This window comes from Ranitomeya imitator, chromosome 4 (genome assembly GCF_032444005.1).
Source record: "Ranitomeya imitator isolate aRanImi1 chromosome 4, aRanImi1.pri, whole genome shotgun sequence".
NCBI lineage: Eukaryota > Metazoa > Chordata > Amphibia > Anura > Dendrobatidae > Ranitomeya > Ranitomeya imitator.
Genome location: NC_091285.1, coordinates 347,401,330 through 347,427,302, shown reverse-complemented (window position 1 = coordinate 347,427,302; position 25,973 = coordinate 347,401,330). Strand labels below are relative to the sequence as shown.

Here is a 25,973-nt window from a genome sequence, read left to right as displayed (position 1 = left end):
ATTTTCATTAGCGTCTTTTATTAGTGATTTAAAGGGAACCTGTCACCCCCAAAATCGAAGGTGAGCAAAGGCCACCAGCATCAGGGGCTTATCTACAGCATTCTATTCTGGTTAATCAGATGTGTAACCACTTGTATGCAAAATAATGTGTCATGCACCAATATTAACATAAATCATCCCAAATAAAAATTGTGCAAAAAAAAGTGTATAAAATTATGTTATTGGAAATATTATAAAGTATAAAAAACTAATATCATCAAATATAGCTGATGAACATGAGCACAATATAATAGTAAAAAACAGACCCCAAGCAAATATTACAAAAAATGTCACCAAATAATTTAAAGACCTCCACAATGATATGGTATATACCAGCACTGTTCCAAAATAATAAATGATTAAATAACAGTCACACAAAATTGCATAGTGCGTTAATAGTGCAATTAGTACAAAAATATGTGCAAAAAATATTTATTTTCTAAAAAAAATATATATTTTTAAAAATTGTGCAAAAAAGCAACAAAATGGTAGTGTTAACAATTATTTATAATAAATGCAAAACAAATTGCAATAGACCAAAGTGCAAAGTGCAATATAAAGTGCCAAATTTTTTTGCAAAACCAGGCCAATATTGCACAATTTAATTAGTTAAACCAATTGCACATAAGCCCATGCAAATATAGTACCGCAATTGCTATAATAAGAAAAGTGCTAGGTAAAACAAAGTGCAGGAAGTGCCGGATAGCTAATAATCACTAACACATTACCATAACAAAGAGGATAAAATTGATAAGTCCAATAATATTGGAGGCTCCTAGTACCTACATGTGCTCAGGACCCTGGAATGCTGTAGTTAAGCCCCGTTGTAACTTGAAAGATCAGAAAGAAGTTATATTATACTCACCTAAGGGCGGTCCGGGTCCGATGGGCATCGCGGTCTGGTCCGGGGCCTCCCATCTTCTTACGATGACGTCCTCTTCTAGTCTTCACGCTCCGGCGCAGGCGTACTTTGTCCTGTTGAGGGCAGAGCAAAGTACTGCAGTGCGCAGATGCTTGGAAAGGTCAGAGAGGCCCGGCGCCTGCGCACTGCAGTACTGTGCTCTGCCCTCAACAGGGCAGATCAGTACGCTTGCGCCGGAGCCGCAGTGTGAAGACAAGAAGAGGATGTCATCGTAAGAAGATGGGAGGCCCCGGACAGAATGCTATAGATAAGCCCCTGATGCTGGTGGGCTTGGCTCACCTTCAGTTTTGGGGGTGACGGGTTCCCTTTAAAGAGTCCATGTCATTTGATTCATAATGTCCAAACCATGGGCAGCAGGAATCAGAATCCGGTTGCAACCATGTACATTTCTTTCTGAGATGCTGTGGATAGGAATTATAGGGGGAGAAGTGACCATTCCGGTGCCACCCTGGCTGGCTTCTACCATCTCCCCTCCCAGTGATTAACAGGTCTCTCTCCATGCTGTAGTTTGGGCAGCATGGATTGAGCGAAAGATTCCCTTTAACGCATTTAATGTGCCATCTGTTGTCCTGAGCACTTTATTAATGATTTGTTCTCTATTCTCTTATAAGGAGTGAAGAACCTGTGGCACAACCATCTTCGAAGGGACAGTCTCAGAACAATGGAGCAGGTATTTTGCCAGCACACTGATGAATTTGCCTCTAAAGGTACCGTCACACTAGACGATATCGCTAGCGAGCCGTGACGTTGCAGCGTCCTCGCTAGCGATATCGTCCAGTGTGACAGGCAGCAGCGATCAGGCCCCTACTGTGCTGTCGCTGGTCGGGGAAGAAAGTCCAGAACTTTATTTGGTCGCTGGACTCCCCGTAGACATCGCTGAATCGGCGTGTGTGACACCGATTCAGCGATGTCTTCACTGGTAACCAGGGTAAACATCGGGTAACTAAGCGCAGGGCCGCGCTTAGTAACCCGATGTTTACCCTGGTTACCATCCTAAAAGTAAAAAACAAATAAACAGTACATACTTACCTACAGCTGTCTGTCCTCCAGCGCTGTGCTCTGCACTCCTCCTGTACTGGCTGTGAGCGTCGGTCAGCCGGAAAGCAGAGCGGTGACGTCACCGCTCTGCTTTCCGGCCGCTGTGCTCACACAGACAGTACAGGAGGAGAGCAGAGCACAGCGCTGGAGGACAGACGGCTGTAGGTAAGTATGTAGTGGTTGTTTTTTTTTACTTTTAGGATGGTAACAAGGGTAAACATCGGGTTACTAAGCGCGGCCCTGCGCTTAGTTACCCGATGTTTACCCTGGTTACCGGCATCGTTGGTCGCTGGAGAGCGGTCTGTGTGACAGCTCTCCAGCGACCAAACAGCGACGCTGCAGCGATCCGGATAGTTGTCGGTATCGCTGCAGCGTCGCTAAGTGTGACGGTACCTTTATACTTGATAATCAGTATCTAATCAAGTGTAGGCTGAAAGGAAAGTTAATTAGAAGTTGTGTGCATCTAATTCTAATACCTCACTGCACCATGATTAGATTGTCTTAAAATAAAGATCCCTACATGAAAAAGTACACCAATTACACGCCACGCATACTATATACACATATTAAACATGATCTGCACATACTTCACAAGATATGCACATTTGCCTTTACTGTGCATTTCGCCTGAATCAGCAGTGGAGTCTTGAATTCTAATAAAAAAAAATGCCTTAAATTAAGTGTTGTTTGACACAGTAAAAAATATACATACCTTTAAAAAAACAAAAACCTTTCTATAGTCTGAGTATGTTAAACTGGCCACATCATGGAATAGAGGCTGCAGAGCTGAATTAAATGTGTTTTTTATTCTTTAATTTCTCCTCCCATTGTGAAGAAGTTTGCTGGTAAAGTTTAGGCTCTAATTTGTTATAGTTCACCTGTCACCAGACATTTGTTTCTGGGGGTATGTACTAATTCCCCTTCCTGAGGATGAAAAATCATAAGCCGGCACTGTCGTACAGGGGTGAAAAGAACACGCACTGAGCACTGCACTACAACAAAGGAAGACATAAGTAAAATCAACGTTTTCCTCAGCTCTGCAGCTGCTATTCCCTATTGTTGCCATTTTAGCGTGTTCAAAATAGTAAAAGGTTTTCTTTAACCCCTTTACCCCCAAGGGTGGTTTGTACGTTATGGACCGGGCCAATTTTTACAATTCTGACCACTGTCCCTTTATGAGGTTATAACTCTAGAACGCTTCAACGGATCCTGGTGATTCTGACATTGTTTTCTCGAGACATATTGTACTTCATGATAGTGGTAAAATTTCTTTGATATTACCTGCGTTTATTTGTGAAAAAAATGGAAATTTGGCGAAAATTTAGAAAATTTAACAATTTTCCAACTTTGAATTTTTATGCAATTAAATCACAGAGATATGTCACACAAAATACTTAATAAGTAACATTTCCCACATGTCTACTTTACATCAGCACAATTTTGGAACCAAAAATTTTTTTTGTTAGGGAGTTATAAGGGTTAAAAGTTGACCAGCAATTTCTCATTTTTACAACACCATTTTTTTAGGGACCACATCACATTTGAAGTCATTTTGAGGGGTCTATATGATAGAAAATACCCAAGTGTGACAACATTCTAAAAACTGCACCCCTCAAGGTGCTCAAAACCACATTCAAGAAGTTTATTAACCCTTTAGGTGTTTCACAGGAATTTTTGGAATGTTTAAATAAAAATGAACATTTAACTTTTTTTCACAAAAAATTTACTTCAGCTCCAATTTGTTTTATTTTACCAAGGGTAACAGGAGAAACTGGACCCCAAACGTTGTTGTACAATTTGTCCTGAGTACGCCGATACCCGACATGTGGGGGTAAACCACTGTTTGGGCGCATGACAGAGCTCGGAAGCGAAGGAGCGCCATTTGACTTTTCAATGCAAAATTGACTGGAATTGAGATGGGACGCCATGTTGCGTTTGGAGAGCCACCGATATGCCTAAACGTTGAAACCCGACACAAGTAACACCATTTTGGATAGTAGACCCCTTAAGGAACTTATCTAGAGGTGTGGTGAGCACTTTGACCCATTAAGTGCTTCACAGAAGTTTATAATGCAGAGCCGTAAAAATAAAAAATCCATATTTTTTTCACAAAAATTATCTTTTCGCCCCCAATTTTTTATTTTCCCAAGGGTAAGAGAAGAAATTGGACCCCAAAAAGTTGTTGTACAATTTGTCCTGAGTACGCTGATACCCCATATGTGGGGGTAAACCACTTTTTGGGCGCATGGGAGAGCTCGGAAGGGAAGGAGCGCCGTTTGACTTTTCAATGCAAAATTGACAGGAATTGAGATGGGACGCCATGTTGCGTTTGGAGAGCCACTGATGTGCCTAAACATTGAACCCCCCACAAGTGACACCATTTTGGAAAGTAGACCCCCTAAGGAACTTATCTAGATGTGTTGTGAGAACTTTGAACCCCCAAGTGTTTCACTACAGTTTATATTGCAGAGCCGTGAAAATAAAAAATCCTTTTTTTTCCCACAAAAATTATTTTTTAGCCCCCAGTTTTGTATTTTTCCAAGGGTAACAGGAGAAATTGGACCCCAAAAGTTGTCCAATTTGTCCTGAGTACGCTGATACCCCATATGTTGGGGCACACGGGAGAGCTCGGAAGGGAAGGAGCACTGTTTTACTTTTTCAACGCAGAATTGGCTGGAATTGAGATCGGACGCCATGTCGCGTTTGGAGAGCCCCTGATGTGCCTAAACAGTGGAAACCCCCAATTATAACTGAAACCCTAATCCAAACACACCCCTAACACTAATCCCAACGGTAACCCTAACCACACCTCTAACCCAGACACACCCCTAACCCTAATCCCAACCCTATTCCCAACCGTAAATGTAATCCAAACCCTAACCCTAACTGTAGCCCCAACCCTAGCCCCAACCCTAGCCCCAACCCTAGCCCCAACCCTAGCCCCAACCCTAGCCCCAACCCTAGCCCCAACCCTAGCCCCAACCCTAGCCCCAACCCTAGCCCCAACCCTAGCCCCAACCCTAGCCCCAACCCTAGCCTCAACCCTAGCCCCAACCCTAGCTGGAGAATGGAAATAAATACATTTTTTACATTTTTTAATTTTTCCCTAACTAAGGGGCTGATGAAGGGGGGTTTGATTTACTTTTATAGCGGGTTATTTAGCGGATTTTTATGATTGGCAGCCGTCACACACTGAAAGATGCTTTTTATTGCAAAAAATATTTTTTGCGTTACCACATTTTGAGAGCTATAATTTTTCCGTATTTTGGTCCACAGAGTCATGTGAGGTCTTTTTTTTTTGCGGGACGAGTTGACGTTTTTATTAGTAACATTTTCGGGCACGTGACATTTTTTGATCGCTTTTTATTCCGATTTTTGTGAGACAGAATGACCAAAAACCAGCTATTCATGAATTTCTTTTGGGGAAGGCGTTTATACTGTTCCGCGTTTGGTAAAATGGATAAAGCAGTTTTATTCTTCGGGTCAGCACGATTACAGCGATACCTCATTTATATCATTTTTTTATGTTTTGGCGCTTTTATACGATAAAAACTATTTTATAGAAAAAATAATTATTTTTGCATCGCTTTATTGTGAGGACTATAACTTTTTTTTTTTTTGCTAATGATGCTGTATGGCGGCTCTTTTTGGGGGAACGGATGACGCTTTCAGTGGTACCATGGTTATTTATTTATATCTGTCTTTTTGATCACGCGTTATTCCACTTTTTGTTTGGTGGTATGATAATAAAGCGTTGTTTTTTGCCCCATTTTTTTTTTCTTACGGTGTTTGCTGAAGGGGTTAACTAGTGATATAGTTTTATAGGTGGGGTCGTTACGGACGCGGCGATACTAAATGTGTACTTTTATTGTTTGTTTTTTATTTAAAGAAATGAATTTATGGGAATAATACATATTTTTTTTTCATTATTTAGGATTTTTTTTTTTTTTCTCACGTGTGGAAATTTTATTTTAAATTTTTTTACTTGGTCCCAGGTGGGGACATCACAGATCGGTGATCTGACAGTGTGCACAGCACTCTCTCAGATCACCGATCTGTCTCAGAGCACTGCAGGCTTCACAGTGCCTGCTCTGAGCAGGCTCTGTGAAGCCACCTCCCTCCCTGCAGGACCCGGATGCCGTGGCCATCTTGGATCCGGGCCTGGAGCAAGGAGGGAGGTGAGCAGACCCTCGCAGCAACGCGATCACATCGCGTTGCTGCGGGGGTCTCAGGGAAGCCCGCAGGGAGCCCCCTCCCTGCGCGATGCTTCCCTGTACCGCCGGCACACCACGATCATGTTTGATCGCAGTGTGCCGGGGGCGGTCCGTGACCGCTCCTGGCACATAGCGCCGGATGTCAGCTGCGATAGGCAGCTGACACCCGGCCACGATCGGCCGCGCTGGACGTACTATTCAGTCCTTGGGAAGTAGGGCCCACCCCACATGGACGGAATAGTACGTCCATTGGCAGAAAGGGGTTAAATCTAAAGACTGCACTACTCGGAAAGTTGTCCCTCTGGTCCCCCAAGGTTAAGAGGATGCCAAATCTGATGAGGAATCTGGCATGGAGCTGACTGACGTTATAACTTTTTTTTTTTTTCATGTTACACCCACAAACTTAAATGTATATAAATGGGATTTTATGTGATATACCAACACAAAGTAGCTTTCCACATTTCCAAGTTTAGGTAATGTATCCTAATGTGGCTCACTGATGAAATATAGTAATATCCACACAGTAGCTAATACAAGAGCAGAAGTTCTCAGCTGAGCGCTGCTTTCCTTGGAGATGGATGACCGGCAGCACATTTCTTCAAAAATCAATCCGTTTTTTTCCCCAACCCATGCAATGTTTCAGTTCAAAGGATTTTTCTCAAGTGTATGCTAAACTGTTGGATGAAATTTTTGTTTGTCTAAGATCTGTGGTTCTCTCAGGCCGGCACCACATCCACTGATACCCGATGCTGCTGCTGCACTTTTTCTTTTGGTTACTTTCGAGCCTAGCTTGAGCGTTGTAGGAGAGCAGTGTTCGGCTTGCTGGTTTCTGCTCCTTCAGTTTGGTGATTGGTGGTGGGGTTGTCTGCACCTGGATGCCCACCAATCAAAACTTCTGACAATCAAAAGTTGTAAAAGTTGTTTCACATATAACATTTTATTTCATATGACATATATTTTTTTCTCTTTTCAAGATAAACCCAAAAAGCAAACTATTTGCTCTAAAGTTCAGAAATGGTTTTATGACCGATTCGGTGAATATATTGAGGACTTTCGATTTCAGCCAGAGGAGAACACAGTTGAAACAGAAGAGCCGCTGAGTGCTCGAAGGTAAATTTACACTGCCAATCTGTAGTGTGAGGTTGGATAAAGGATACTGTTTTTCCATTAAAGGGAATGTCTGCTGTCCTACCCCCCTAAACTACCACCATGTCTCCACTGCTCCCCAGTTCTACATTTTAACAAGCTCTTTCTTATCCTTTATTGCTCTAGAATTGTAAAATCTTGCAAATTTGTGAGGACTGGTCTGGCCAGGGTAGTGTCCTCCCATCCTGGCCTAATCCTTCCTCCCTCTCCCCCATTGCGTCATTGACTTGATTTGTAAGAACTGAATCGCCATTGGCTCTCTGAAAATCTCATGCCTGTACTTGGGGCATACGTTTGGGCCAGACTTCATTTCACATCTCTATATACATCACACGCATACACTAGTGTTGAAAGAATCAAGCACTCTTATAAATCATGGCAAACATGCGTCGGGCGCATGCTTACAAGATGGGAACAAGAATTAGTCTGGGGAAATCCACACTCCACCAGATTAGTCCTCACCCTTTCATAAAATGAGAGCAGATTAAAACTAATTTCCCAATTTTTAGATCTACCACTAAAGCATGAGAAGGATCTTGCTAGACTGTAGCAATAGGGTGCAGTTGATATATGTGGTGGCTAGGCCAGCTGGCCATTTCCCTTTTAGTTTTACGTTGCCACCACATGTTCACTAAACTCTATAGTAAAATTGTTTATAATAGTCTTATACATGCAGAAAATGCCTTCATGGTGAAGGAGCAATGGGAATCCCTTCTATAATGATTTCATACCATTTTTTCCCCCCTAAGGTTGACTGAAAATATGAGAAGATTAAGTAAGTACCAAGTATTCTTGCTGGCATATGTTGTGATGGGTTTTCTAATAAGAAGATTGCCACTCGTTTGACCAGTGCTGTAAATCATTACATCAAAATTTAGAACTGTGATTTGATTATACAGCTTGAGAACCTATGAAATCGAATTACAAGGCTTGGCGACATTTTGTCTAACTAGCCGGAGATTGCTTGTATTGAACTTTTCATTTCCCAATTCCTCTTACATATTCCAAACAAAATATAAACTGGAATGCGATATGTTAAGAGGGTGTAACATCTTAGTGGGGTCCGATTTGTCTGGAATCTACATATTCTGTTGCTTACAGCCAGAGCAGGGGTAGACATACCATCTGTGCAATCTGGACAGCCGCCCATTTCCACCTCCAGAGCAGTAAGAGGGGCTACTTGTAGCAATGTTAATTATAATGAGCGATCAGACCGCAAACGCCCATATACTGTTCTTGCATGAGAGCCCCCTTCTATGTGTGTCCTCTCCTGACCAGAGGCATGGTGTGTTTCCGAGAGCTGCCTTATCCAGGTCAACCCATATGAAATGGCAGACCTTTAAATATGGCCATAGGAAAAAAGAAAAAAAATATGTTTGCTATTGACAGTGGGATGCCAGAACGTCCTTTTGTTTTATTAACAGAAGCATTTCTTCCTATTAGAGAGAGGTGCCAAACCTGTTACAAATTTTGTGAAGAACCTTTCTGCCTTATCAGACTGGCATTCTGTTTATACGTCTGCAATTGCCTTTATTGTAAGTAGTTGCTCTTTATTTTAAAATCCTTGCATATTTTTATATGGTTTTTAGTATTTCAATGTTTCCGGCATAAGCTAAATATGTCGCCTTTTTCTGAAGCACACTTGCGTAGTCTTTGTATTAGTAGATAGCTGCTGCTAATAGTACGTTTAGGTTACACAATTGTGTAATACTAATTTATTTGTTTCCATTTTTCAGATGTACATGAATGCTGTATGGCATGGCTGGGCCATCCCTATGTTTTTATTCTTAGCTATTTTGAGGTTGTCGCTAAATTACCTCATTGCCAGGTAAGGTTTTTCCCCATTCCTTCCTACTATTTACTAGCTGTTATGCCAATTAGAGGTTGGTATATATGAAACTCCTGGCTTTAGCACAGCTTTTACTGCAGTTTACAAACTATGCTCTTTTTTTTTTTCTTGTTCCTTTTGTCCTGACGAATGTTCATTTCGGTAACTAAAACTTAAAAAAAAAATTAATAAATAAAAAAAACCATGAAAACAAAAGCTGAGAGATGGAGGTCTCTTGAACAGTAGACCGGTCTAAGCCTTTTTATCAGGGATGTAATGAATTTGTTCCGATTGCAGTGACGACCATTATTAGAGGCTACCTGAATGTGCACATTGCTCTGTTTCCCAGTGCACAGTTATGAGCAGTCCACGGCATAATAACAGTTTTTAGTACATAAAACTGTACTAAATTTCCATGTCCATAAACACATGATAAAATGATGGCTGTCGTTGGCCTTTGCTAGAGGCATGCTCTATAGAACTCATTAATTAAAGGGACCCCGTCATATCTGTCACATTGTGCTTTGTCTTTGTGACCAGCATAGAGAAGGAGACGATGAGCAGAATGATGTATAAGGTTGTGGGAAAAGATTCAGTGTAACTTGTATTTTATCCATTTGAGTCCAGTGGGGGCGGTCCTAGTCAGTGATTGACAACCATCGCTCCATGTTCACTTTTTCATATGACCAGTTTCCTTTGGACAATGTACAAATTACTGTCTCTAGTGGTGATTGCAGGCAGTCAGAATTTTCTTCAGAGCACCACTCCAGCGTTTCGTTCTGTTTTCACCGCTGGAGTGGTGCTTCTAATCAAAGGTCGCTGCTAATAGTGTTATCCTTATCTGCCACCGGCTTAACCTTCTATCATCACCGCTCCCATTGATCTCCAGCAGTTTGTGACCTGGCATGTCACCCCAGTGTTTGCTGGAGTGAGTCAAAGGTTACTTTTTAATGCACTGAGCACTAGACACTGTTAACTCTGACTTCCTGACACACAAAATTTGCGGTCACAAGATGGGGCTGTGGGACCGTAGCGACGCAACTAGAAGGTGAAGATGCAAGATTATGGCCAGTAGGTTAGTAGCACCACTCCAATGCTGATAACATAGCGCTGGAGTGGTGCTTTAGAAGAAACCCATCATGATGCACATTCTGGCCCATCCATACACTGCAGGGTTTAGAGAAGTCACTGGTCGAATTGGTTGTATTGCTTTGTGGAAACAGCTTTAATCTAGCCATTTCTGCATACAGTTATACAAGCACTGAGAAGGACCACCCTCAGGAATACTAATCCCACAATAAGTAGAGATTTAAATCACTAGAATACAAGCTAAGCCTCATTTAATTTAATATGGATTTTTATGACCCCCACTACTTTGCCAGATTTGCATTGGACATGAACAAGTAAGGACATTTCACAAACTGACTTTAGAAACCAGAGAATTATTCTGTATATTCACACTTGTAATTTAAAATTGATGTCTGAGTAATTGAAATTCTACATGTTCCACCTGTAAGTGTGACTAAAATATGTAAAAAAAATGCAATTAAAGCTTAAAAAAGATGAAATATAGTCTTTACAAAACATTTTAATAATACGTATTAATGAACGTAACATTTTAAGCATTTGCTCTGCAATCCTTTAGATGAAAATGTCTCGAAGTCAAGAAAAACCAGTATTCCGTTAGATGTGTAAAGCATGTACCTGCTAAATCTGTGTATGTGTACAGATGTAGCATTGGCCACCTATACAGCTGACGTAACAGGAAAAGCATAGCGCGCTGTGCCGTTCCGTGCGGTTTCTGTACCCTGCCATTCCCATTCTGCTACACCTCCGTGTATATAATGTGTTTTCTATCATATAGGTATCAGTTTTGTATATTGATGGTCAGATATACACCTCCTTAATGTCACTACCTGTGCAAAACAAATGTTACTGGCATAGTGCTTGTATATACCCGTACAATCTTTCAATCACCCCAGGAATCTAATCTTCTACACGCACCTAAAGATGACGTTAATGTCTGTTAGTGAAAATCCCAAGCCATAGTTTTAGCCAACCGATCAGGGGCTGTCTGGAATTAAGTCAGCTGTGTTTAAAGGGAACCCCACAGCTGCCCTCTACTGTGCAAGATTTAATTGTACATTTATTTAGCAATTGCTGGGCAGCAAAAAGGGGCTTAAAATAATGTAGGAAAAGGTGCATACTAAGTAATGGCTACGATTACTGTCAGGTTCTCTTTAAAATGTTTTCCTGTGGGGCATCTGCCTTCAGAAAGAGGATTTTTGAAGGGCAATAATGGGATATTGTCTAATACCTACTTATAAAAATGCCCATAATAACATGTACATATTTTCTAAGACCATTTTTAGCCATTTTTTAAACCTGGCGCTCTCAGGCCCTCCATGTCACTCTTACTGCTGTTTAGGCATGCAATGGTCAGCAGGTAATAATGAATAAAGTTATATATTTCTATTTGCGATCAGATGCCTTATTCCAGAGAAATCCACATTTTTCTTAATATGTGAATGAGCTGCTAAAATATATTGGTCAGACACAGATCTGTCCGAGAATCTGCTTCCAGAGCTTATTTTAAATAAAAAGGGGAGTTACCAGTGTGAGACATGTAATGACTGACTGTCTGCTTCCCGACCCGATCTACATGTCTCGCACTGGTAATGCCCTCTATTATTTAAAACAATTAATGGAGGCAGATTCTCTGGGAGATCTATGTCTGGCCCTTAGGTCTTAACTAGGGTTGAGCGACCTTGACCTTTTTGGAGTCGACTATCTTAGAAGTTGAGTCGAGTGGAATCGGCCGATTATCGCGAAAAGTCGGGTATCGCCCGAAACACGAAACCCAATCCAAGTCAATGAGGGAGCATAGTCGGCAGTGAGTGGAGGCCAGGAAAACATCTACACTGCCCATTTTAATGGCAAAAACATCCATTCTTGTTACTGAAGCTTGTCAATCGTAATTTACCTTATAATAATTGGAAGGCATTTGAAATTGGGGGTCATTTGGCTAAAGTTGTGGGGGGTAGGGCTGGTTCAAGTAATTAGTGGGCCCAGGAAATCTGGAACACGTCACGGCAGTGGAGCAGGGAGAGGTAAGTATTTAAACTTTGCAAGTGCTGTGATCCTGAGCAAGCAGGGGGGGCCCACTAGTTGGCATTGGCACTGGCACAGGGCCCCTCAAAGTACAGCGGTGTGTTTGCACTGCGGGGGCGCCTCCCACCGGCAGCAACACTTTTGCGTACTATGAGAGGCCCTGTGCCAGTGACGTCGTCAACTAGTATTCCTCCCCCCACCTGATGAAGGAACCTGCACTTTCATCTGCACCTTCCTCTTTGTCCCCGTGTAAGGTGGTATGGTATGCGGGAAGAGGAACCTGACTTTCAGCAGGGTCACAATCTTGCTGTGTAGCGTGCACGGGGAATGTTGCGTTATGGGTCAATGTACCAGCAGACTCATCTATCACTGGCTGGGCAATGGGCAGGATGAGGAGGAAACACAGATATAGGCCCAAAGAATAAAGTGGGCTAAATGCAGTTCAAAATTGGTAACACAGGACTAACCAGGGGGCATTGCAGTGGAGGACAACTGGAATGAGAGGCTGACACAGAGAGTAGGCCCAAATCAGTAAGTAGTCGAAATGCAGTTCAAAATTGGCAACCGTAGTAAACAGGCGGCACAGCTTTGTTCAGTGGAGGAGAACAGCAAGGAGTGGCAGACACCGATAGTAGGCCCCAACCCAACTAGTAGGCCAAATGCAGTCTAACATTAACAACTACTTAACGAGAGCCTGAAAATGGAATTTCAGGACAGGAAACCAGGAGAACAGCAAGGAGCGGCAGACACTGTTAGTATTCCCCAAACCAACTAGTACGCCAAATGAAGTTGTTCCATTTAACCACTATTTAACAAGAGCCTGAAGATAGAAGCTCAGGAAAGGCAACCTGGAGAACACCTTGGAGTGGAACACACCATCTCTCTACACCCCATACCCATTTTGTAGGCCAAATGCAGTGTAGTTTCCAACAACTACTTAACGAGAGCATGAAGATCGAAGCAATGGAGAGGAAACCTGGGGAACACCTTGGAGTGCAACACACCATCTCTCTACACCCCATACCCATTTTGTAGGCCTAATGCAGTGTAGTTCCCAACAACTACTAAACGAGAGCCAGAAGATAGAAGCTCAGGAAAGGCAACCTGGAGAAAACCTTGGAGTGTAACACACCATCTCTCTACACCCCATACCCAATTTGTAAGCCTAATGCAGCGTAGTTTCCAACAACTACTAAACGAGAGCATGAAGATCGAAGCAATGGAGAGGAAACCTTGGGAACACCTTGGAGTGGAACACACCATCTCTCTACACCCCATACCCATTTTGTAGGCCTAATGCAGTGTAGTTTCCAACAACTACTAAACGAGAGCATGAAGATCGAAGCAATGGAGAGGAAACCTGGGGAACACCTTGGAGTGGAACACACCATCTCTCTACACCCCATACCCAATTTGTAGGCCTAATGCAGTGTAGTTTTCTACAACTACTAAACGAGAGTCGGAAGACCGAAGCAGTGTGGACGAAACCTGGGGCACACCTTGGGGCGGCAGACACCGTTAGTAGGCCCTACCAAAGTTGTACCCCCAATGCAGTTTTAAAATTCCTAGAGGCTGAAAACAAGACTATTGACGCTCAGCTTTTTTCAAAGGAACACAGCTGAATTGAGTGGCGCAGACAGACACAGGTAGTAGGCCTTAAACCAAAAATGTGGCTCACTGCAGCTTAAAAAAGTTACAGGGGTACACAGGCAGCATTGCTCTGGGCAGTGGAGGACAATTTCAATAGTGGACCGCAGACAGACTTTGTACGCCTACTATTAAAATAAGGATGCTCTATGCAATTAAAAATAGGTTCCAGGGGTCCACGGGCAGCAGTGGTCTGGTCAGTGGACGAGTATTGGAAGGAGGGACCGCAGACAGGCGTAGTAGGCCTAACATAACAAAATTAGGCTGTAGACACTTTAAAATTGGTTCCAGGGGTCCACGGGCAGCAGTGGTGTGGTCAGCGGAGGAAAATTTGAATTAGGGACTGCAGACAGACTTTGTAGACTGTCCCCTGTGGACCATGCATCCAGCACATTAACCCAGTGCGCCGTAATGGACACGTAACTTTTTGTGGACATGCCTACTGGTCCATGCGTGTCTTGTCAGGTGCTACTGTTTGATTGCCTGAGTGCTATGACAATGCAGACTTTTTCATGCCGCTGGAGGGCTGGGATGGCTTTTCTCGCAAAAGAAATGTCGACTGGGTAGCTTGAACCGTGGTACAGTGTAGTTCATCTGGGCTTTCTAAATATAAAACAAAGAAAAAAAGGAGGCTCCATGCACTTTCAGCTGGGTTCCAGGGGTACACGGCCAGCATTGGTCTGGTCAGTGGAGAACTATTGGAAGGAAGGACCGCAGACAGGCTTCGAAGGCCTAACATAAAAAAATTGGGCTGTAGGCACTTTATAATTGGTTCCAGGGGAACACGGGCAGCAGTGGCCTGGTCAGTGTAGTAGTAGTAGAAAGAACGGACCGCAGACAGGCTTCGAAGGCCTAACATAAAATAATTGGGCTGGCTGTAGGCAATTTTAAATTGGTTCCAGGGGTACACGGGCAGCAGTGGTCTGGTCAGTGGAGGCCTAGTGGAAGGAGTGACCGCAGACAGGCATCGAAGGCCTAACATAATAACAGATGGCTGTAGGCAATTTTAAATTGGTTCCAGGGGAACACGGGCAGCAGTGGCCTGGTCAGTGTAGTAGTAGTTGAAAGAACGGACCGCAGACAGGCTTCGAAGGCCTAACATAAAAAAATTGGGCTGGCTGTAGGCAATTTTAAATTGGTTCCAGGGAAGTGCATTTGAACAGCAAGGTTGATTGCTGTTGAGGGGAACTAGAAAAAAAAAATCTATAAATCTTCAGCAGAGCGAGTGTGAGCGAGCTGAGTGTGGCCTGAGCGTAAGTGTGGACGGCGGTAAGTGTGACTTGTGATTCAGTGACTTTGGAGTCAGGGAGTTTCCAAGGGAGGAATTACTGAATTACTGTCTGATTTTTATTAATACTTTGTATTTATTTTTATTTATTTTTTTATTGAACTGTTCTGTCTGGTGCAATCCCCATTAGGAAATGTGCTCCACTCTTGTTAATGCCATCCAGTGCACATCTTGCCACATGTATGCAGTCCTTGAGCAGCCGATCGAGGGTGCATACTGCTGTGCAAGATGTGAGCACGTTGTGCTTTTGGAAACCCAGATTCTGACTCTAAATGTGCAGCTGGCAACACTGAGATCCATAGACAATATGGAGAGGAGTCTTCTGCTCACGGAGCAGACGCTCAATGGGACAGATGAGGGGGGGGGATGGTGGGATGGAGCTGCAGGACAATGAAGTAGCAAGCTGGGTGACAGTTAGGAAGCGGGGTAGAGGGAAGAGTGCCAGGGAGGCTAGTCCTGATCTGGAACACCCCAATAAGTTTGCTAAGTTGGCAGATGAGGGGGCTGCCAGTACAGGGGTAGCACTGCTGCAGCCAGGCATGTCCTCTGAAAGCCGGAGGAGTGACTGCTCCAGTAAGGAGGGAAATAGGATAGCAGGGCAGGCCAGACAGGTGCTGGTAGTGGGCGACTCAATTATTAGGGGAACAGATAGGGCAATCTGTTACAAAGACAGGGATCGTCGAACGGTGTGCTGCCTACCTGGCGCTCGAGTCCGACACATCGCTGATCGGGTGGACAGATTATTGGGAAGGGCTGGTGAGGACCCAGCGGTCATGGTGCACATTGGCACTAATGACAAAGTTAGAGGTAGGTGGAAGGTCCTTAAAGATGATTTCAGGGAATTAGGCTGCAAGCTGAAAGCAAGGACCTCCAACGTGGTATTTTCCGAAATACTGCCGGTACCACGTGCCACGCCAGAGAGGCAACGGGAGATTAGGGAGGTTAATAAGTGGCTCAAGAATTGGTGTAGGAAAGAGGGGTTTGGGTTTCTGCAGAACTGGGCCGACTTCTCAGTTGGCTACAGGCTCTACGCTAGGGACGGGCTGCACCTCAATGGGGAGGGTGCAGCTGTGCTGGGGGAGAGAATGGCTAGAAGGTTGGAGTAGTGTTTAAACTAGGAATTGGGGGGGAGGGTATTCATTTTATAGGAGGGGAAGATAGTGCAGACAGAGACCTGGGCACAAATAAGGAAGTTGGGGGTGGCGGTGGCATGGGGGGTGGGGTCAGAACAGTTAATAATTTAAGAAATAGAAGTACAGAGAGGAACATAAAGTGCATGTATACTAATGCCAGAAGCCTCGCCAACAAAATGGACGAATTAGAACTAATGTTATTGGAGCATAATTATGACATGGTGGGGATATCTGAAACGTGGCTGGATGAGAGCCATGACTGGGCTGTTAACTTGCAGGGCTATAGCCTGTTCAGAAATGACCGTACAGATAAGCGAGGGGGAGGGGTGTGTCTATATGTAAAATCATCCTTAAAACCCATCCTGCGCGATAATATAGGTGAATTTAATGAAAATGTAGAATCCCTGTGGGTGGAGATAAGGGGAGGGGGAAAAAATAAATTACTGATAGGGGTTTGTTATAAATCTCCAAAAATAATGGAAGCAATGGAGAATATCCTCGTAAAGCAAATAGATGAAGCTGCGACTCAAGGAGAAGTCATTATTATGGGGGACTTCAACTACCCTGAAATAGATTGGGGAACAGAAACCTGCAGTTCCAGCAAAGGTAATCGGTTTTTGACAATTATGAGAGACAATTACCTTTCACAACTGGTTCAGGACCCAACAAGAAGGGGGGCACTGCTAGACCTAATATTAACCAACAGGCCAGACCGCATATCAAATATAAGGGTTGGGGGTCACTTGGGAAATAGCGATCACAAAATAATAAGTTTTCATGTATCCTTTAAAAAGATGTGTAGTAGAGGGGTTACAAGGACACTAAACTTCAGGAGGGCAAATTTCCAACGGATGAGAGAGGATCTTGGTGCAATTAACTGGGACGATATCCTGAGACACAAAAATACACAAAGAAAATGGGAGACGTTTATTAGCATCCTGGATAGGACCTGTGCACAGTATATACCGTATGGGAATAAACATACGAGAAATAGGAGGAAACCAATATGGCTAAATAGAGCTGTAAGGGGCGCAATAAGGGACAAAAAGAAAGCATTTAGAGAATTAAAGGAAGTAGGTAGTGAGGAGGCATTAAATAAATACAGAAAATTTAAATAAATTCTGTAAAAAGCAAATCAAGGCAGCAAAGATTGAGACAGAGAGACTCATTGCCAGAGAGAGTAAAAATAATCCTAAAATATTCTTTAACTACATAAATAGTAAGAAACTAAAAAATGATAGTGTTGGCCCCCTTAAAAATAGTCTGGGTGAGATGGTGGATGAGGATGAGGAAAAAGCCAATATGCTAAATGACTTTTTTTCATCAGTATTTACACAATAAAATCCCATGGCAGACAAAATGTCTAGTGATAAAAATTCCCAATTAAATGTCACCTGCTTAACCCAGCAGGAAGTGCAGCGGCGTCTAAAAATCACTAAAATTGACAAATCTCCGGGCCCGGATGGGATACACCCTCGAGTACTGCAGGAATTAAGTACAGTCATTGATAGACCATTATTTTTAATCTTTAAAGACTCCATAATAACAGGGTCTGTGCCACAGGACTGGCGTATAGCAAATGTGGTGCCAATATTCAAAAAGGGAACAAAAACTGAACTCGGAAATTATAGGCCAGTAAGCTTAACCTCTACTGTGGGTAAAATCCTGGAGGGCATTCTAAGGGACGCTATACTGGAGTATCTGAAGAGGAATAACCTCAGGACCCAGTATCAGCACGGGTTTACTAGGGACCGTTCATGTCAGACTAATTTGATCAGTTTCTATGAAGAGGTAAGTTCCGGATTGGACCAAGGGAACCCAGTGGATGTAGTGTATATGGACTTTTCAAAAGCTTTTGATACGGTGCCACACAAAAGGTTGATACATAAAATGAGAATAATGGGGATAGGGGAAAATATGTGCAAGTGGGTTGAGAGCTGGCTCAGGGATAGGAAACAAAGGGTGGTTATTAATGGAGCACACTCGGACTGGGTAGCGGTTAGCAGTGGGGTACCACAGGGGTCAGTATTGGGCCCTCTTCTTTTTAACATATTTATTAATGACCTTGTAGGGGGCATTCAGAGTAGAATTTCAATATTTGCAGATGACACTAAACTCTGCAGGGTAATCAGTACAGAGGAGGACAATTTTATATTACAGGATGATTTATGTAAACTAGAAGCTTGGGCTGATAAATGGCAAATGAGCTTTAATGGGGATAAATGTAAGGTCATGCACTTGGGTAGAAGTAATAAGATGTATAATTATGTGCTTAATTCTAAAACTCTGGGCAAAACCGTCAATGAAAAAGACCTGGGTGTATGGGTGGATGACAAACTTAAATTCAGTGGCCAGTGTCAGGCAGCTGCTACAAAGGCAAATAAAATAATGGGATGCATTAAAAGAGGCATAGATGCGCATGAGGAGAATATAATTTTACCTCTATACAAGTCACTAGTTCGACCACACTTAGAATACTGTGCACAGTTCTGGTCTCCGGTGTTTAAGAAAGACATAGCTGAACTGGAGCGGGTGCAGAGAAGCGCGACCAAGGTTATTAGAGGACTGGGGGGTCTGCAATACCAAGATAGGTTATTACACTTGGGGCTATTTAGTTTGGAAAAACGAAGGCTAAGAGGTGATCTTATGTTAATGTATAAATATATGAGGGGACAGTACAAAGACCTTTCTGATGATCTTTTTAATCATAGACCTGAAACAGGGACAAGGGGGCATCCTCTGCGGTTGGAGGAAAAAAGGTTTAAGCATAATAACAGACGCGGATTCTTTACTGTAAGAGCAGTGAGACTATGGAACTCTCTGCCGTATGATGTTGTAATGAGTGATTCATTACTTAAATTTAAGAGGGGACTGGATACCTTTCTGGAAAAGTATAATGTTACAGGGTATATACACTAGATTCCTTGATAGGGCGTTGATCCAGGGAACTAGTTTGATTGCCGTATGTGGAGTCGGGAAGGAATTTTTTTCCCCAATGTGGAGCTTACTCTTTGCCACATGGGTTTTTTTTGCCTTCCTCTGGATCAACATGTTAGGGCATGTTAGGTTAGGCTATGGGTTGAACTAGATGGACATATAGTCTTCCTTCAACCTTAATAACTATGTAACTATGTAACTATGGAACATGGGCAGCAGTGGTCTGGTCAGTGGAGGCCTAGTGGAAGGAGTGACCGCAGACAGGCATTGAAGGCCTAACATAATAACAGATGGCTGTAGGCAATTTTAAATTGGTTCCAGGGGAACACGGGCAGCAGTGGCCTGGTCAGTGTAGTAGTAGTTGAAAGAACGGACCGCAGACAAGCTTCGAAGGCATAACATAAAAAAATTGGGCTGGCTGTAGGCAATTTTAAATTGGTTCCAGGGGAACACGGGCAGCAGTGGTGTGGTCAGTGGAGGCCTAGTGGAAGGAGTGACCGCAGACAGGCATCAAAGGCCTAACATAATAACATATGGCTGTAGGCAATTTTAAATTGGTTCCAGGTGAACACGGCCAGCAGTGGCCTGGTCAGCGGAGGATGATTGTAATGAGTGTCTGCCAGTTAGTAGTCCAAAACAATACATAAATGTGAATGTCTCACATTAAAATCCAGCGAAAACACTAAAGGGTGCAATCTTTAGGTACAGGGGTGGGATCCTCTGCGTTGTTTCTGACCTACTAATTTGGCGCAAAGTTTTTACTTTGGTAAATAGAGGACACTGCCCCGGACTATGTTAAGTACCATTATACATGTCAACACAATGGTATTGTCAGTGGCAGGAATGGAAGGATGTCAGCGCATAGTCTAAACATTGGTGGAAGTGTGAGAGATAATTGTGGAAGTGGCAGAGCAATGTTTGACCTGGGGGTGGGTGAACTCTCTTGTGGACGGCGGTACAGGCCCAGGGCCCCTCATGTTACAACAGTGTCTGACGTTGGGTGCGCACCACCACCGCCAGAGACAGTTTATTGTACTATGAGGGACCCAGTGGCAGTGCTGTCGACCAAAATCGGGCACACCCACCTCTTCAGACAAACAGCACTCTCACGGGTGCTTGCGCCAAGTCGCGATACCACGGCCCCGTGTGGGGAGTTTGGCCATTTAGGGAGGTGTAAACATGTCGTATGCTGGACAATCAGCTGCTGCAAATTAAGACATATGAAAAGTCATTCACAGTAGTCCACAGGCAAGAGCTTTTCATAGGAAAGCTAGGTGTCGCCCGGGCAAGGTGGGGCAAAAGAATTCGAAATCCAGTTCTGGTTCATTTTAATGAATGTTAGATCATCAACATTTTGTGTAGCCAGACGAGTCCTTTTTTCGGTTAATATTGAACCTGCAGCACTGAATACTCTTTCTGATAGGACACTAGCTGCCGGGCAAGCAAGCTCCTGCAATGCATATTCAGCCAATTCTGGCCAGGTGTCTAATTTTGATGCCCAGTAATCATATGGGAATGACGGTTGAGGGAGAACATCGATAAGGGGTGAAAAATAGTTTGTAACCATACTGGACAAATGTTGTCTCCTGTCACTTTCAATTGATGCAGCAGTACCTGTCCTGTCTGCGGTCATAGCAAAATCACTCCACAACCTGGTCAGAAAACCCCTCTGTCCAACGCCACTTCTGATGTGTGCACCCCTAACACTCCTGGTCTGCTGCCCCCTGGAGCCTGCCCCCTGGAGCTCGTGTGAGAACGATCACGGGCGCTGTGTGCTGGGAATGCCTGAAGCAAACGGTCAACAAGAGTTGATTGTTTTGTTGCTAATATTAGTTCCAAGTTCTCATGTGGCATAATATTTTGCAATTTGCCTTTATAGCGAGGATCAAGGAGGCAGGCCAACCAGTAATCGTCATCGTTCATCATTTTAGTAATGCGTGTGTCCCTTTTGAGGATACGCAAGGCATAATCCGCCATGTGGGCCAAAGTTCCAGTTGTCAAATCTGCGGTTGTGCTTGGTTGAGGTGCAGTTGCAGGCAAATCTACGTCACTTGTGTCCCTCAAAAAACCAGAACCCGGCCTTGCCACGGCACCAATTTCCAGTGCCCCCGGGAAAGCTTCATCATTAAAAATATACTCATACCCATCATCCTCCTCGTCCTCCACCTCCTCTTCGCCCGCTACCTCATCCTGTACACTGCCCTGACCAGACAATGGCTGACTGTCATCAAGGCTTTCCTCTTCCTCTGGTGCAGACGCCTGATCCTTTATGTGCGTCAAACTTTGCATCAGCAGACGCATTAGGGGGATGCTCATGCTTATTATGGCGTTGTCTGCACTAACCAGCCGTGTGCATTCCTCAAAACACTGAAGGACTTGACACATGTCTTGTATCTTTGACCACTGCACACCCGACAACTCCATGTCTGCCATCCTACTGCCTGCCCGTGTATGTGTATCCTCCCACAAAAACATAACAGCCCGCCTCTGTTGGCACAGTCTCTGAAGCATGTGCAGTGTTGAGTTCCACCTTGTTGCAACGTCTATGATTAGGCGATGCTGGGGAAGGTTCAAAGACCGCTGATAGGTCTGCATACGGCTGGAGTGTACAGGCGAACGGCGGATATGTGAGCAAAGTCCACGCACTTTGAGGAGCAGGTCGGAGAAACCAGGATAAGTTTTCAATAAGCACTGCACCACCAGGTTTAAGGTGTGAGCCAGGCAAGGAATGTGTTTCAGTTGGGAAAGGGAGATGGCAGCCATGAAATTCCTTCCATTATCACTCACTACCTTGCCTGCCTCAAGATCTACTGTGCCCAGCCACGACTGCGTTTCTTCCTGCAAGAACTCGGACAGAACTTCCGTGGTGTGTCTGTTGTCGCCCAAACACTTCATAGCCAATACAGCCTGCTGACGCTTGCCAGTAGCTGCCCCATAATGGGACAACTGGTGTGCAACAGTGACAGCTGACGATGTAGTGGTTTGGCGACTGCGGTCAGTGGAAGAGCTCTCGCTTCTGCAGGAGGATGAGGAGGAGGGGGTGCGAACGCCTACAGCCAACTGTTTCCTAGACCGTGGGCTAGGCACAACTATCCCGAAATTGATGTCCCCTGTGGACCCTGCATCCACCACATTCACCCAGTGTGCCGTGATGGACACGTAACGTCCCTGGCCATGCCTACTGGTCCATTCATCTGTAGTCAGGTGCACCTTTGTACTCACAGATTGCCTGAGTGCATGGACGATGCGCTGTTTAACATGCTGGTGCAGGGCTGGGATGGCTTTTCTGGAAAAAAAGTGTCGACTGGGTAGCTCGTAGCATGGTTCAGCGTACTCCATCAGGGCTTTGAAAGCTTCGCTTTCAACTAACCGGTAGGGCATCATCTCTAACGAGATTAGTCTAGCTATGTGGGCGTTCAAACCCTGTGTACGCGGATGCGAGGATAAGTACTTCCTTTTTCTCACCAGAGTCTCATGTAGGGTGAGCTGGACTGGAGAGCTGGAGATCGTGGATCTAGCGGGTGTGCCGGTGGCCATGGCAGACTGAGAGACTGTTGGAGACGGTTTTGTTTCCGCCGGTGCCCTAGATGCAGTATTTCCTCCTACAAAACTGGTGATTCCCTGACCCTGACTGCTTTGGGCTGGCAAAGAAACCTGCACAGATACTGCCGGTGGTGCGGAAAATAGTGGCCTTACAGTGACGGAAGGGATGTTGCGTTGCTGACTAGCTTCATTGGCCGAGGGTGCTACAACCTTAAGGGATGTTTGGTAGTTAGTCCAGGCTTGCAAATGCATGGTGGTTAAATGTCTATGCATGCAACTTGTATTGAGACTTTTCAGATTCTGACCTCTGCTTAAGCTAGTTGAACATTTTTGACAGATGACTTTGCGCTGATCAATTGGATGTTGTTTAAAAAAATGCCAGACTGCACTCTTCCTAGCATCGGATCCCTTTTCAGGAATTGCAGACTGAGCTTTAACCGGATGGACACGCTGTCCTCCAACAGTTTTTTGCTTTGCCACGCGTTTTGGGCCAGATACGGGCACGGCAGATGGAACCTGTTGCGATGTTGATGCCTGCTGCGGCCCCTCCTCCTCCGCTTCAGAACTACTGCCGCCTGCACCCTGTTCCCCCAATGGCTGCCAATCGGGGTCAACAACAGGGTCATCTATTACCTCCTCTTCTACCTCGTGTGCAACTTCGTCTGTGTCACCGTGTCGGTCGGTGGTATAGCGTTCGTGATGGGGCAACATAGTCTCATCAGGGTCTGATTGTGGATCAGTACCCTGAGAGGGCAATGTTGTGGTCTGAGTCAAAGGACCAGCATAGTAGTCTGGCTGTGGCTGTGCATCAGTGCACTCCATGTCAGAATCTACTTGTAATGGGCATGGCCTGTTAACTGTTTCACTTTCTAAGGCTACGTTCACATTAGCGTTGCGCGCCGGTGCGTCGGCGACGCAACGCACGACGCACCAAAAAGCGCGCGCAAACGCACGCAAAAACGCTGCGTTTTGCGACGCGTGCGTCGTTTTTTGACGAAAATCGGACGCACAAAAAATGCAACTTGTTGCATTTTCTTGCGTCCGAAAACGACGCACGTGCCGGAAAACGCAACAAAAAAAACGCACGCGTCCCCCATGTTAAACATAGGGGCGCGTCGCCGCTGCGTCACCGACGCAACAGCGACGCACATTAGCGGAACGCTAATGTGAACGTAGCCTAAGCCAGGGACGGTATGTGTAAAGAGCTCCATGGAGTAACCCGTTGTGTCGCCTGCTGCATCCTTCTCTCTTGTTGTTTTTGCTGAAGAGGACAAGGAAGCGACTTGTCCCTGACCGTGAACATCCACAAACGACGCGCTGCTTTTACTTTTACCAGTTTCAGAAGAGGAGGCAAAAGAGCTAGAGGCTGAGTCTGCAAGGTAAGCCAAAACTTGCTGTTGCTGCTCCGGCTTTAAAAGCGGTTTTCCTACTCCCAGAAAAGAGAGCGTTCGAGGCCTTGTGTAGCCAGACGACGAACCTGGCTCCACAGCTCCAGACTTAGGTGGAATATTTTTTTCCCACGACCACCTGATGCTCCACTACCACTACCATCATTACCAGCTGACAATGAACGCCCACGGCCACGACCTCTTGCACCAGACTTCCTCATTGTTTTAAAAACTTAACCAAAGTAACTTTATTTGTTGCTGTCAAACAACTTACACGGTGAGCTATAACTTCAGTTTGATTTCAATATCCCTTTACAGGTTGGTGAGACCACAAGGAAAATCAGGCACAATGTTACACACTCTGTTTTCTGTGGCACCAAATCACAGAGATGCCACACACGCAGGACTGCACTCAAGCACAAATGTTAATATAAATCTCCCACTGGTTTTTTTTTTTTTTTTTTTTTCAGGGAGACTTTATAAACAAAATAAAATAAAATGATTTTTTCAGGAAGAATTTAGAAACCAAATAAAATAAAATGATTTTTCAGGGACAATTTAGAAACCAAAAAAAAAAAAAAAAGGCTTTCTATGGCCCACTGAGTGAGAGATGGCACACACAGGAGTCAGGAGTGGCACACAAGCAGAAAGGGCAATATTAATCTCCCACCTATTTTTTTTTTTCGGGGAGACTTTATAAACAAAATAAAATAAAATGATTTTTTCAGGAATAATTTAGAAACCAAATAAAATAAAATGATTTTTTCAATGACAATTTAGAAACCAAAAAAAAAAAAGGCTTTCTATGCCCCACTGAGTGAGAGATGGCACACACAGGAGTCAGGAGTGGCCCACAAGCCCAGAGGCCAATATTTTTCTCCCACTGATTGATGTTGTGATTTTTTTCAGGTAGATTTTTGAACCCAAATCAAGCCAAAAAATAAATAGGCTTTCTATGGCCCACTGAGTGAGAGATGGCACACACAGGGATGGCACTCTAGCAGAAATGCCAATCTTAATCTCCCACAAAAAAAAAAAAAAAAAACAGGGAGTGTCCTGCAATTACTATCTCCCTGCAGTAATCTCAGCCAGGTATGGCAGGCAGCAATAAGGAGTGGACTGATGCACAAATGAAATAAAAAAAAGTGTGGACAAACAAAAAAGATAGCTGTGCAGAAAGGAAGGAACAAGAGGATTTGTGCTTTGAAAAAAGCAGTTGGTTTGCACAGCGGCGTACACACAGCAATGCAGCTATCAGGGAGCCTTCTAGGGCAGCCCAATGAGCTACAGCGCTGAGGAAAAAAAAAATGTAGCTTCCACTGTCCCTGCTAACAAAAGGTGGTGTTGGACAGTGCAAATCGCTACAGCACAAGCGGTTTGGTGGTTAATGGACCCTGCCTAACGCTATCCCTGCTTCTGACGAAGCGGCAGCAACCTCTCCCTAAGCTCAGATCAGCAGCAGTAAGATGGCGGTCGGCGGGAACGCCCCTTTATAGCCCCTGTGACGCTGCAGACAGCAAGCTAATCACTGCAATGCCCTTCTCTAAGATGGTGGGGACCAGGACCTATGTCATCACGCTGCCCACACTCTGCGTTCACCTTCATTGGCTGAGAAATGGCGCTTTTCACGTCATTGAAACGCGACTTTGGCGCGAAAGTCGCGTACCGCATGGCCGACAACGCACAGGGGTCGGATCGGGTTTCATGAAACTCGACTTCGCCAAAAGTCGGCGACTTTT

General features: G+C 44.3%; 1 protein-coding gene across 3 annotated transcripts in view; it reads left to right on the top strand.

Moving 5' to 3' along the window:
• GRAMD4 (GRAM domain containing 4) overlaps positions 1-25,973 on the top strand; it is a 226,276-nt gene that overhangs the window by 130,448 nt on the left and 69,855 nt on the right. For all 3 annotated transcript variants that reach the window (XM_069764984.1, XM_069764983.1, XM_069764985.1), the window contains 5 exons: positions 1,573-1,631; positions 7,188-7,323; positions 8,109-8,134; positions 8,803-8,894; positions 9,096-9,187. In XM_069764984.1, the coding sequence (XP_069621085.1) occupies positions 1,573-1,631; positions 7,188-7,323; positions 8,109-8,134; positions 8,803-8,894; positions 9,096-9,187 (405 nt within the window). The remainder of the gene's footprint in view (positions 1-1,572; positions 1,632-7,187; positions 7,324-8,108; positions 8,135-8,802; positions 8,895-9,095; positions 9,188-25,973) is intronic.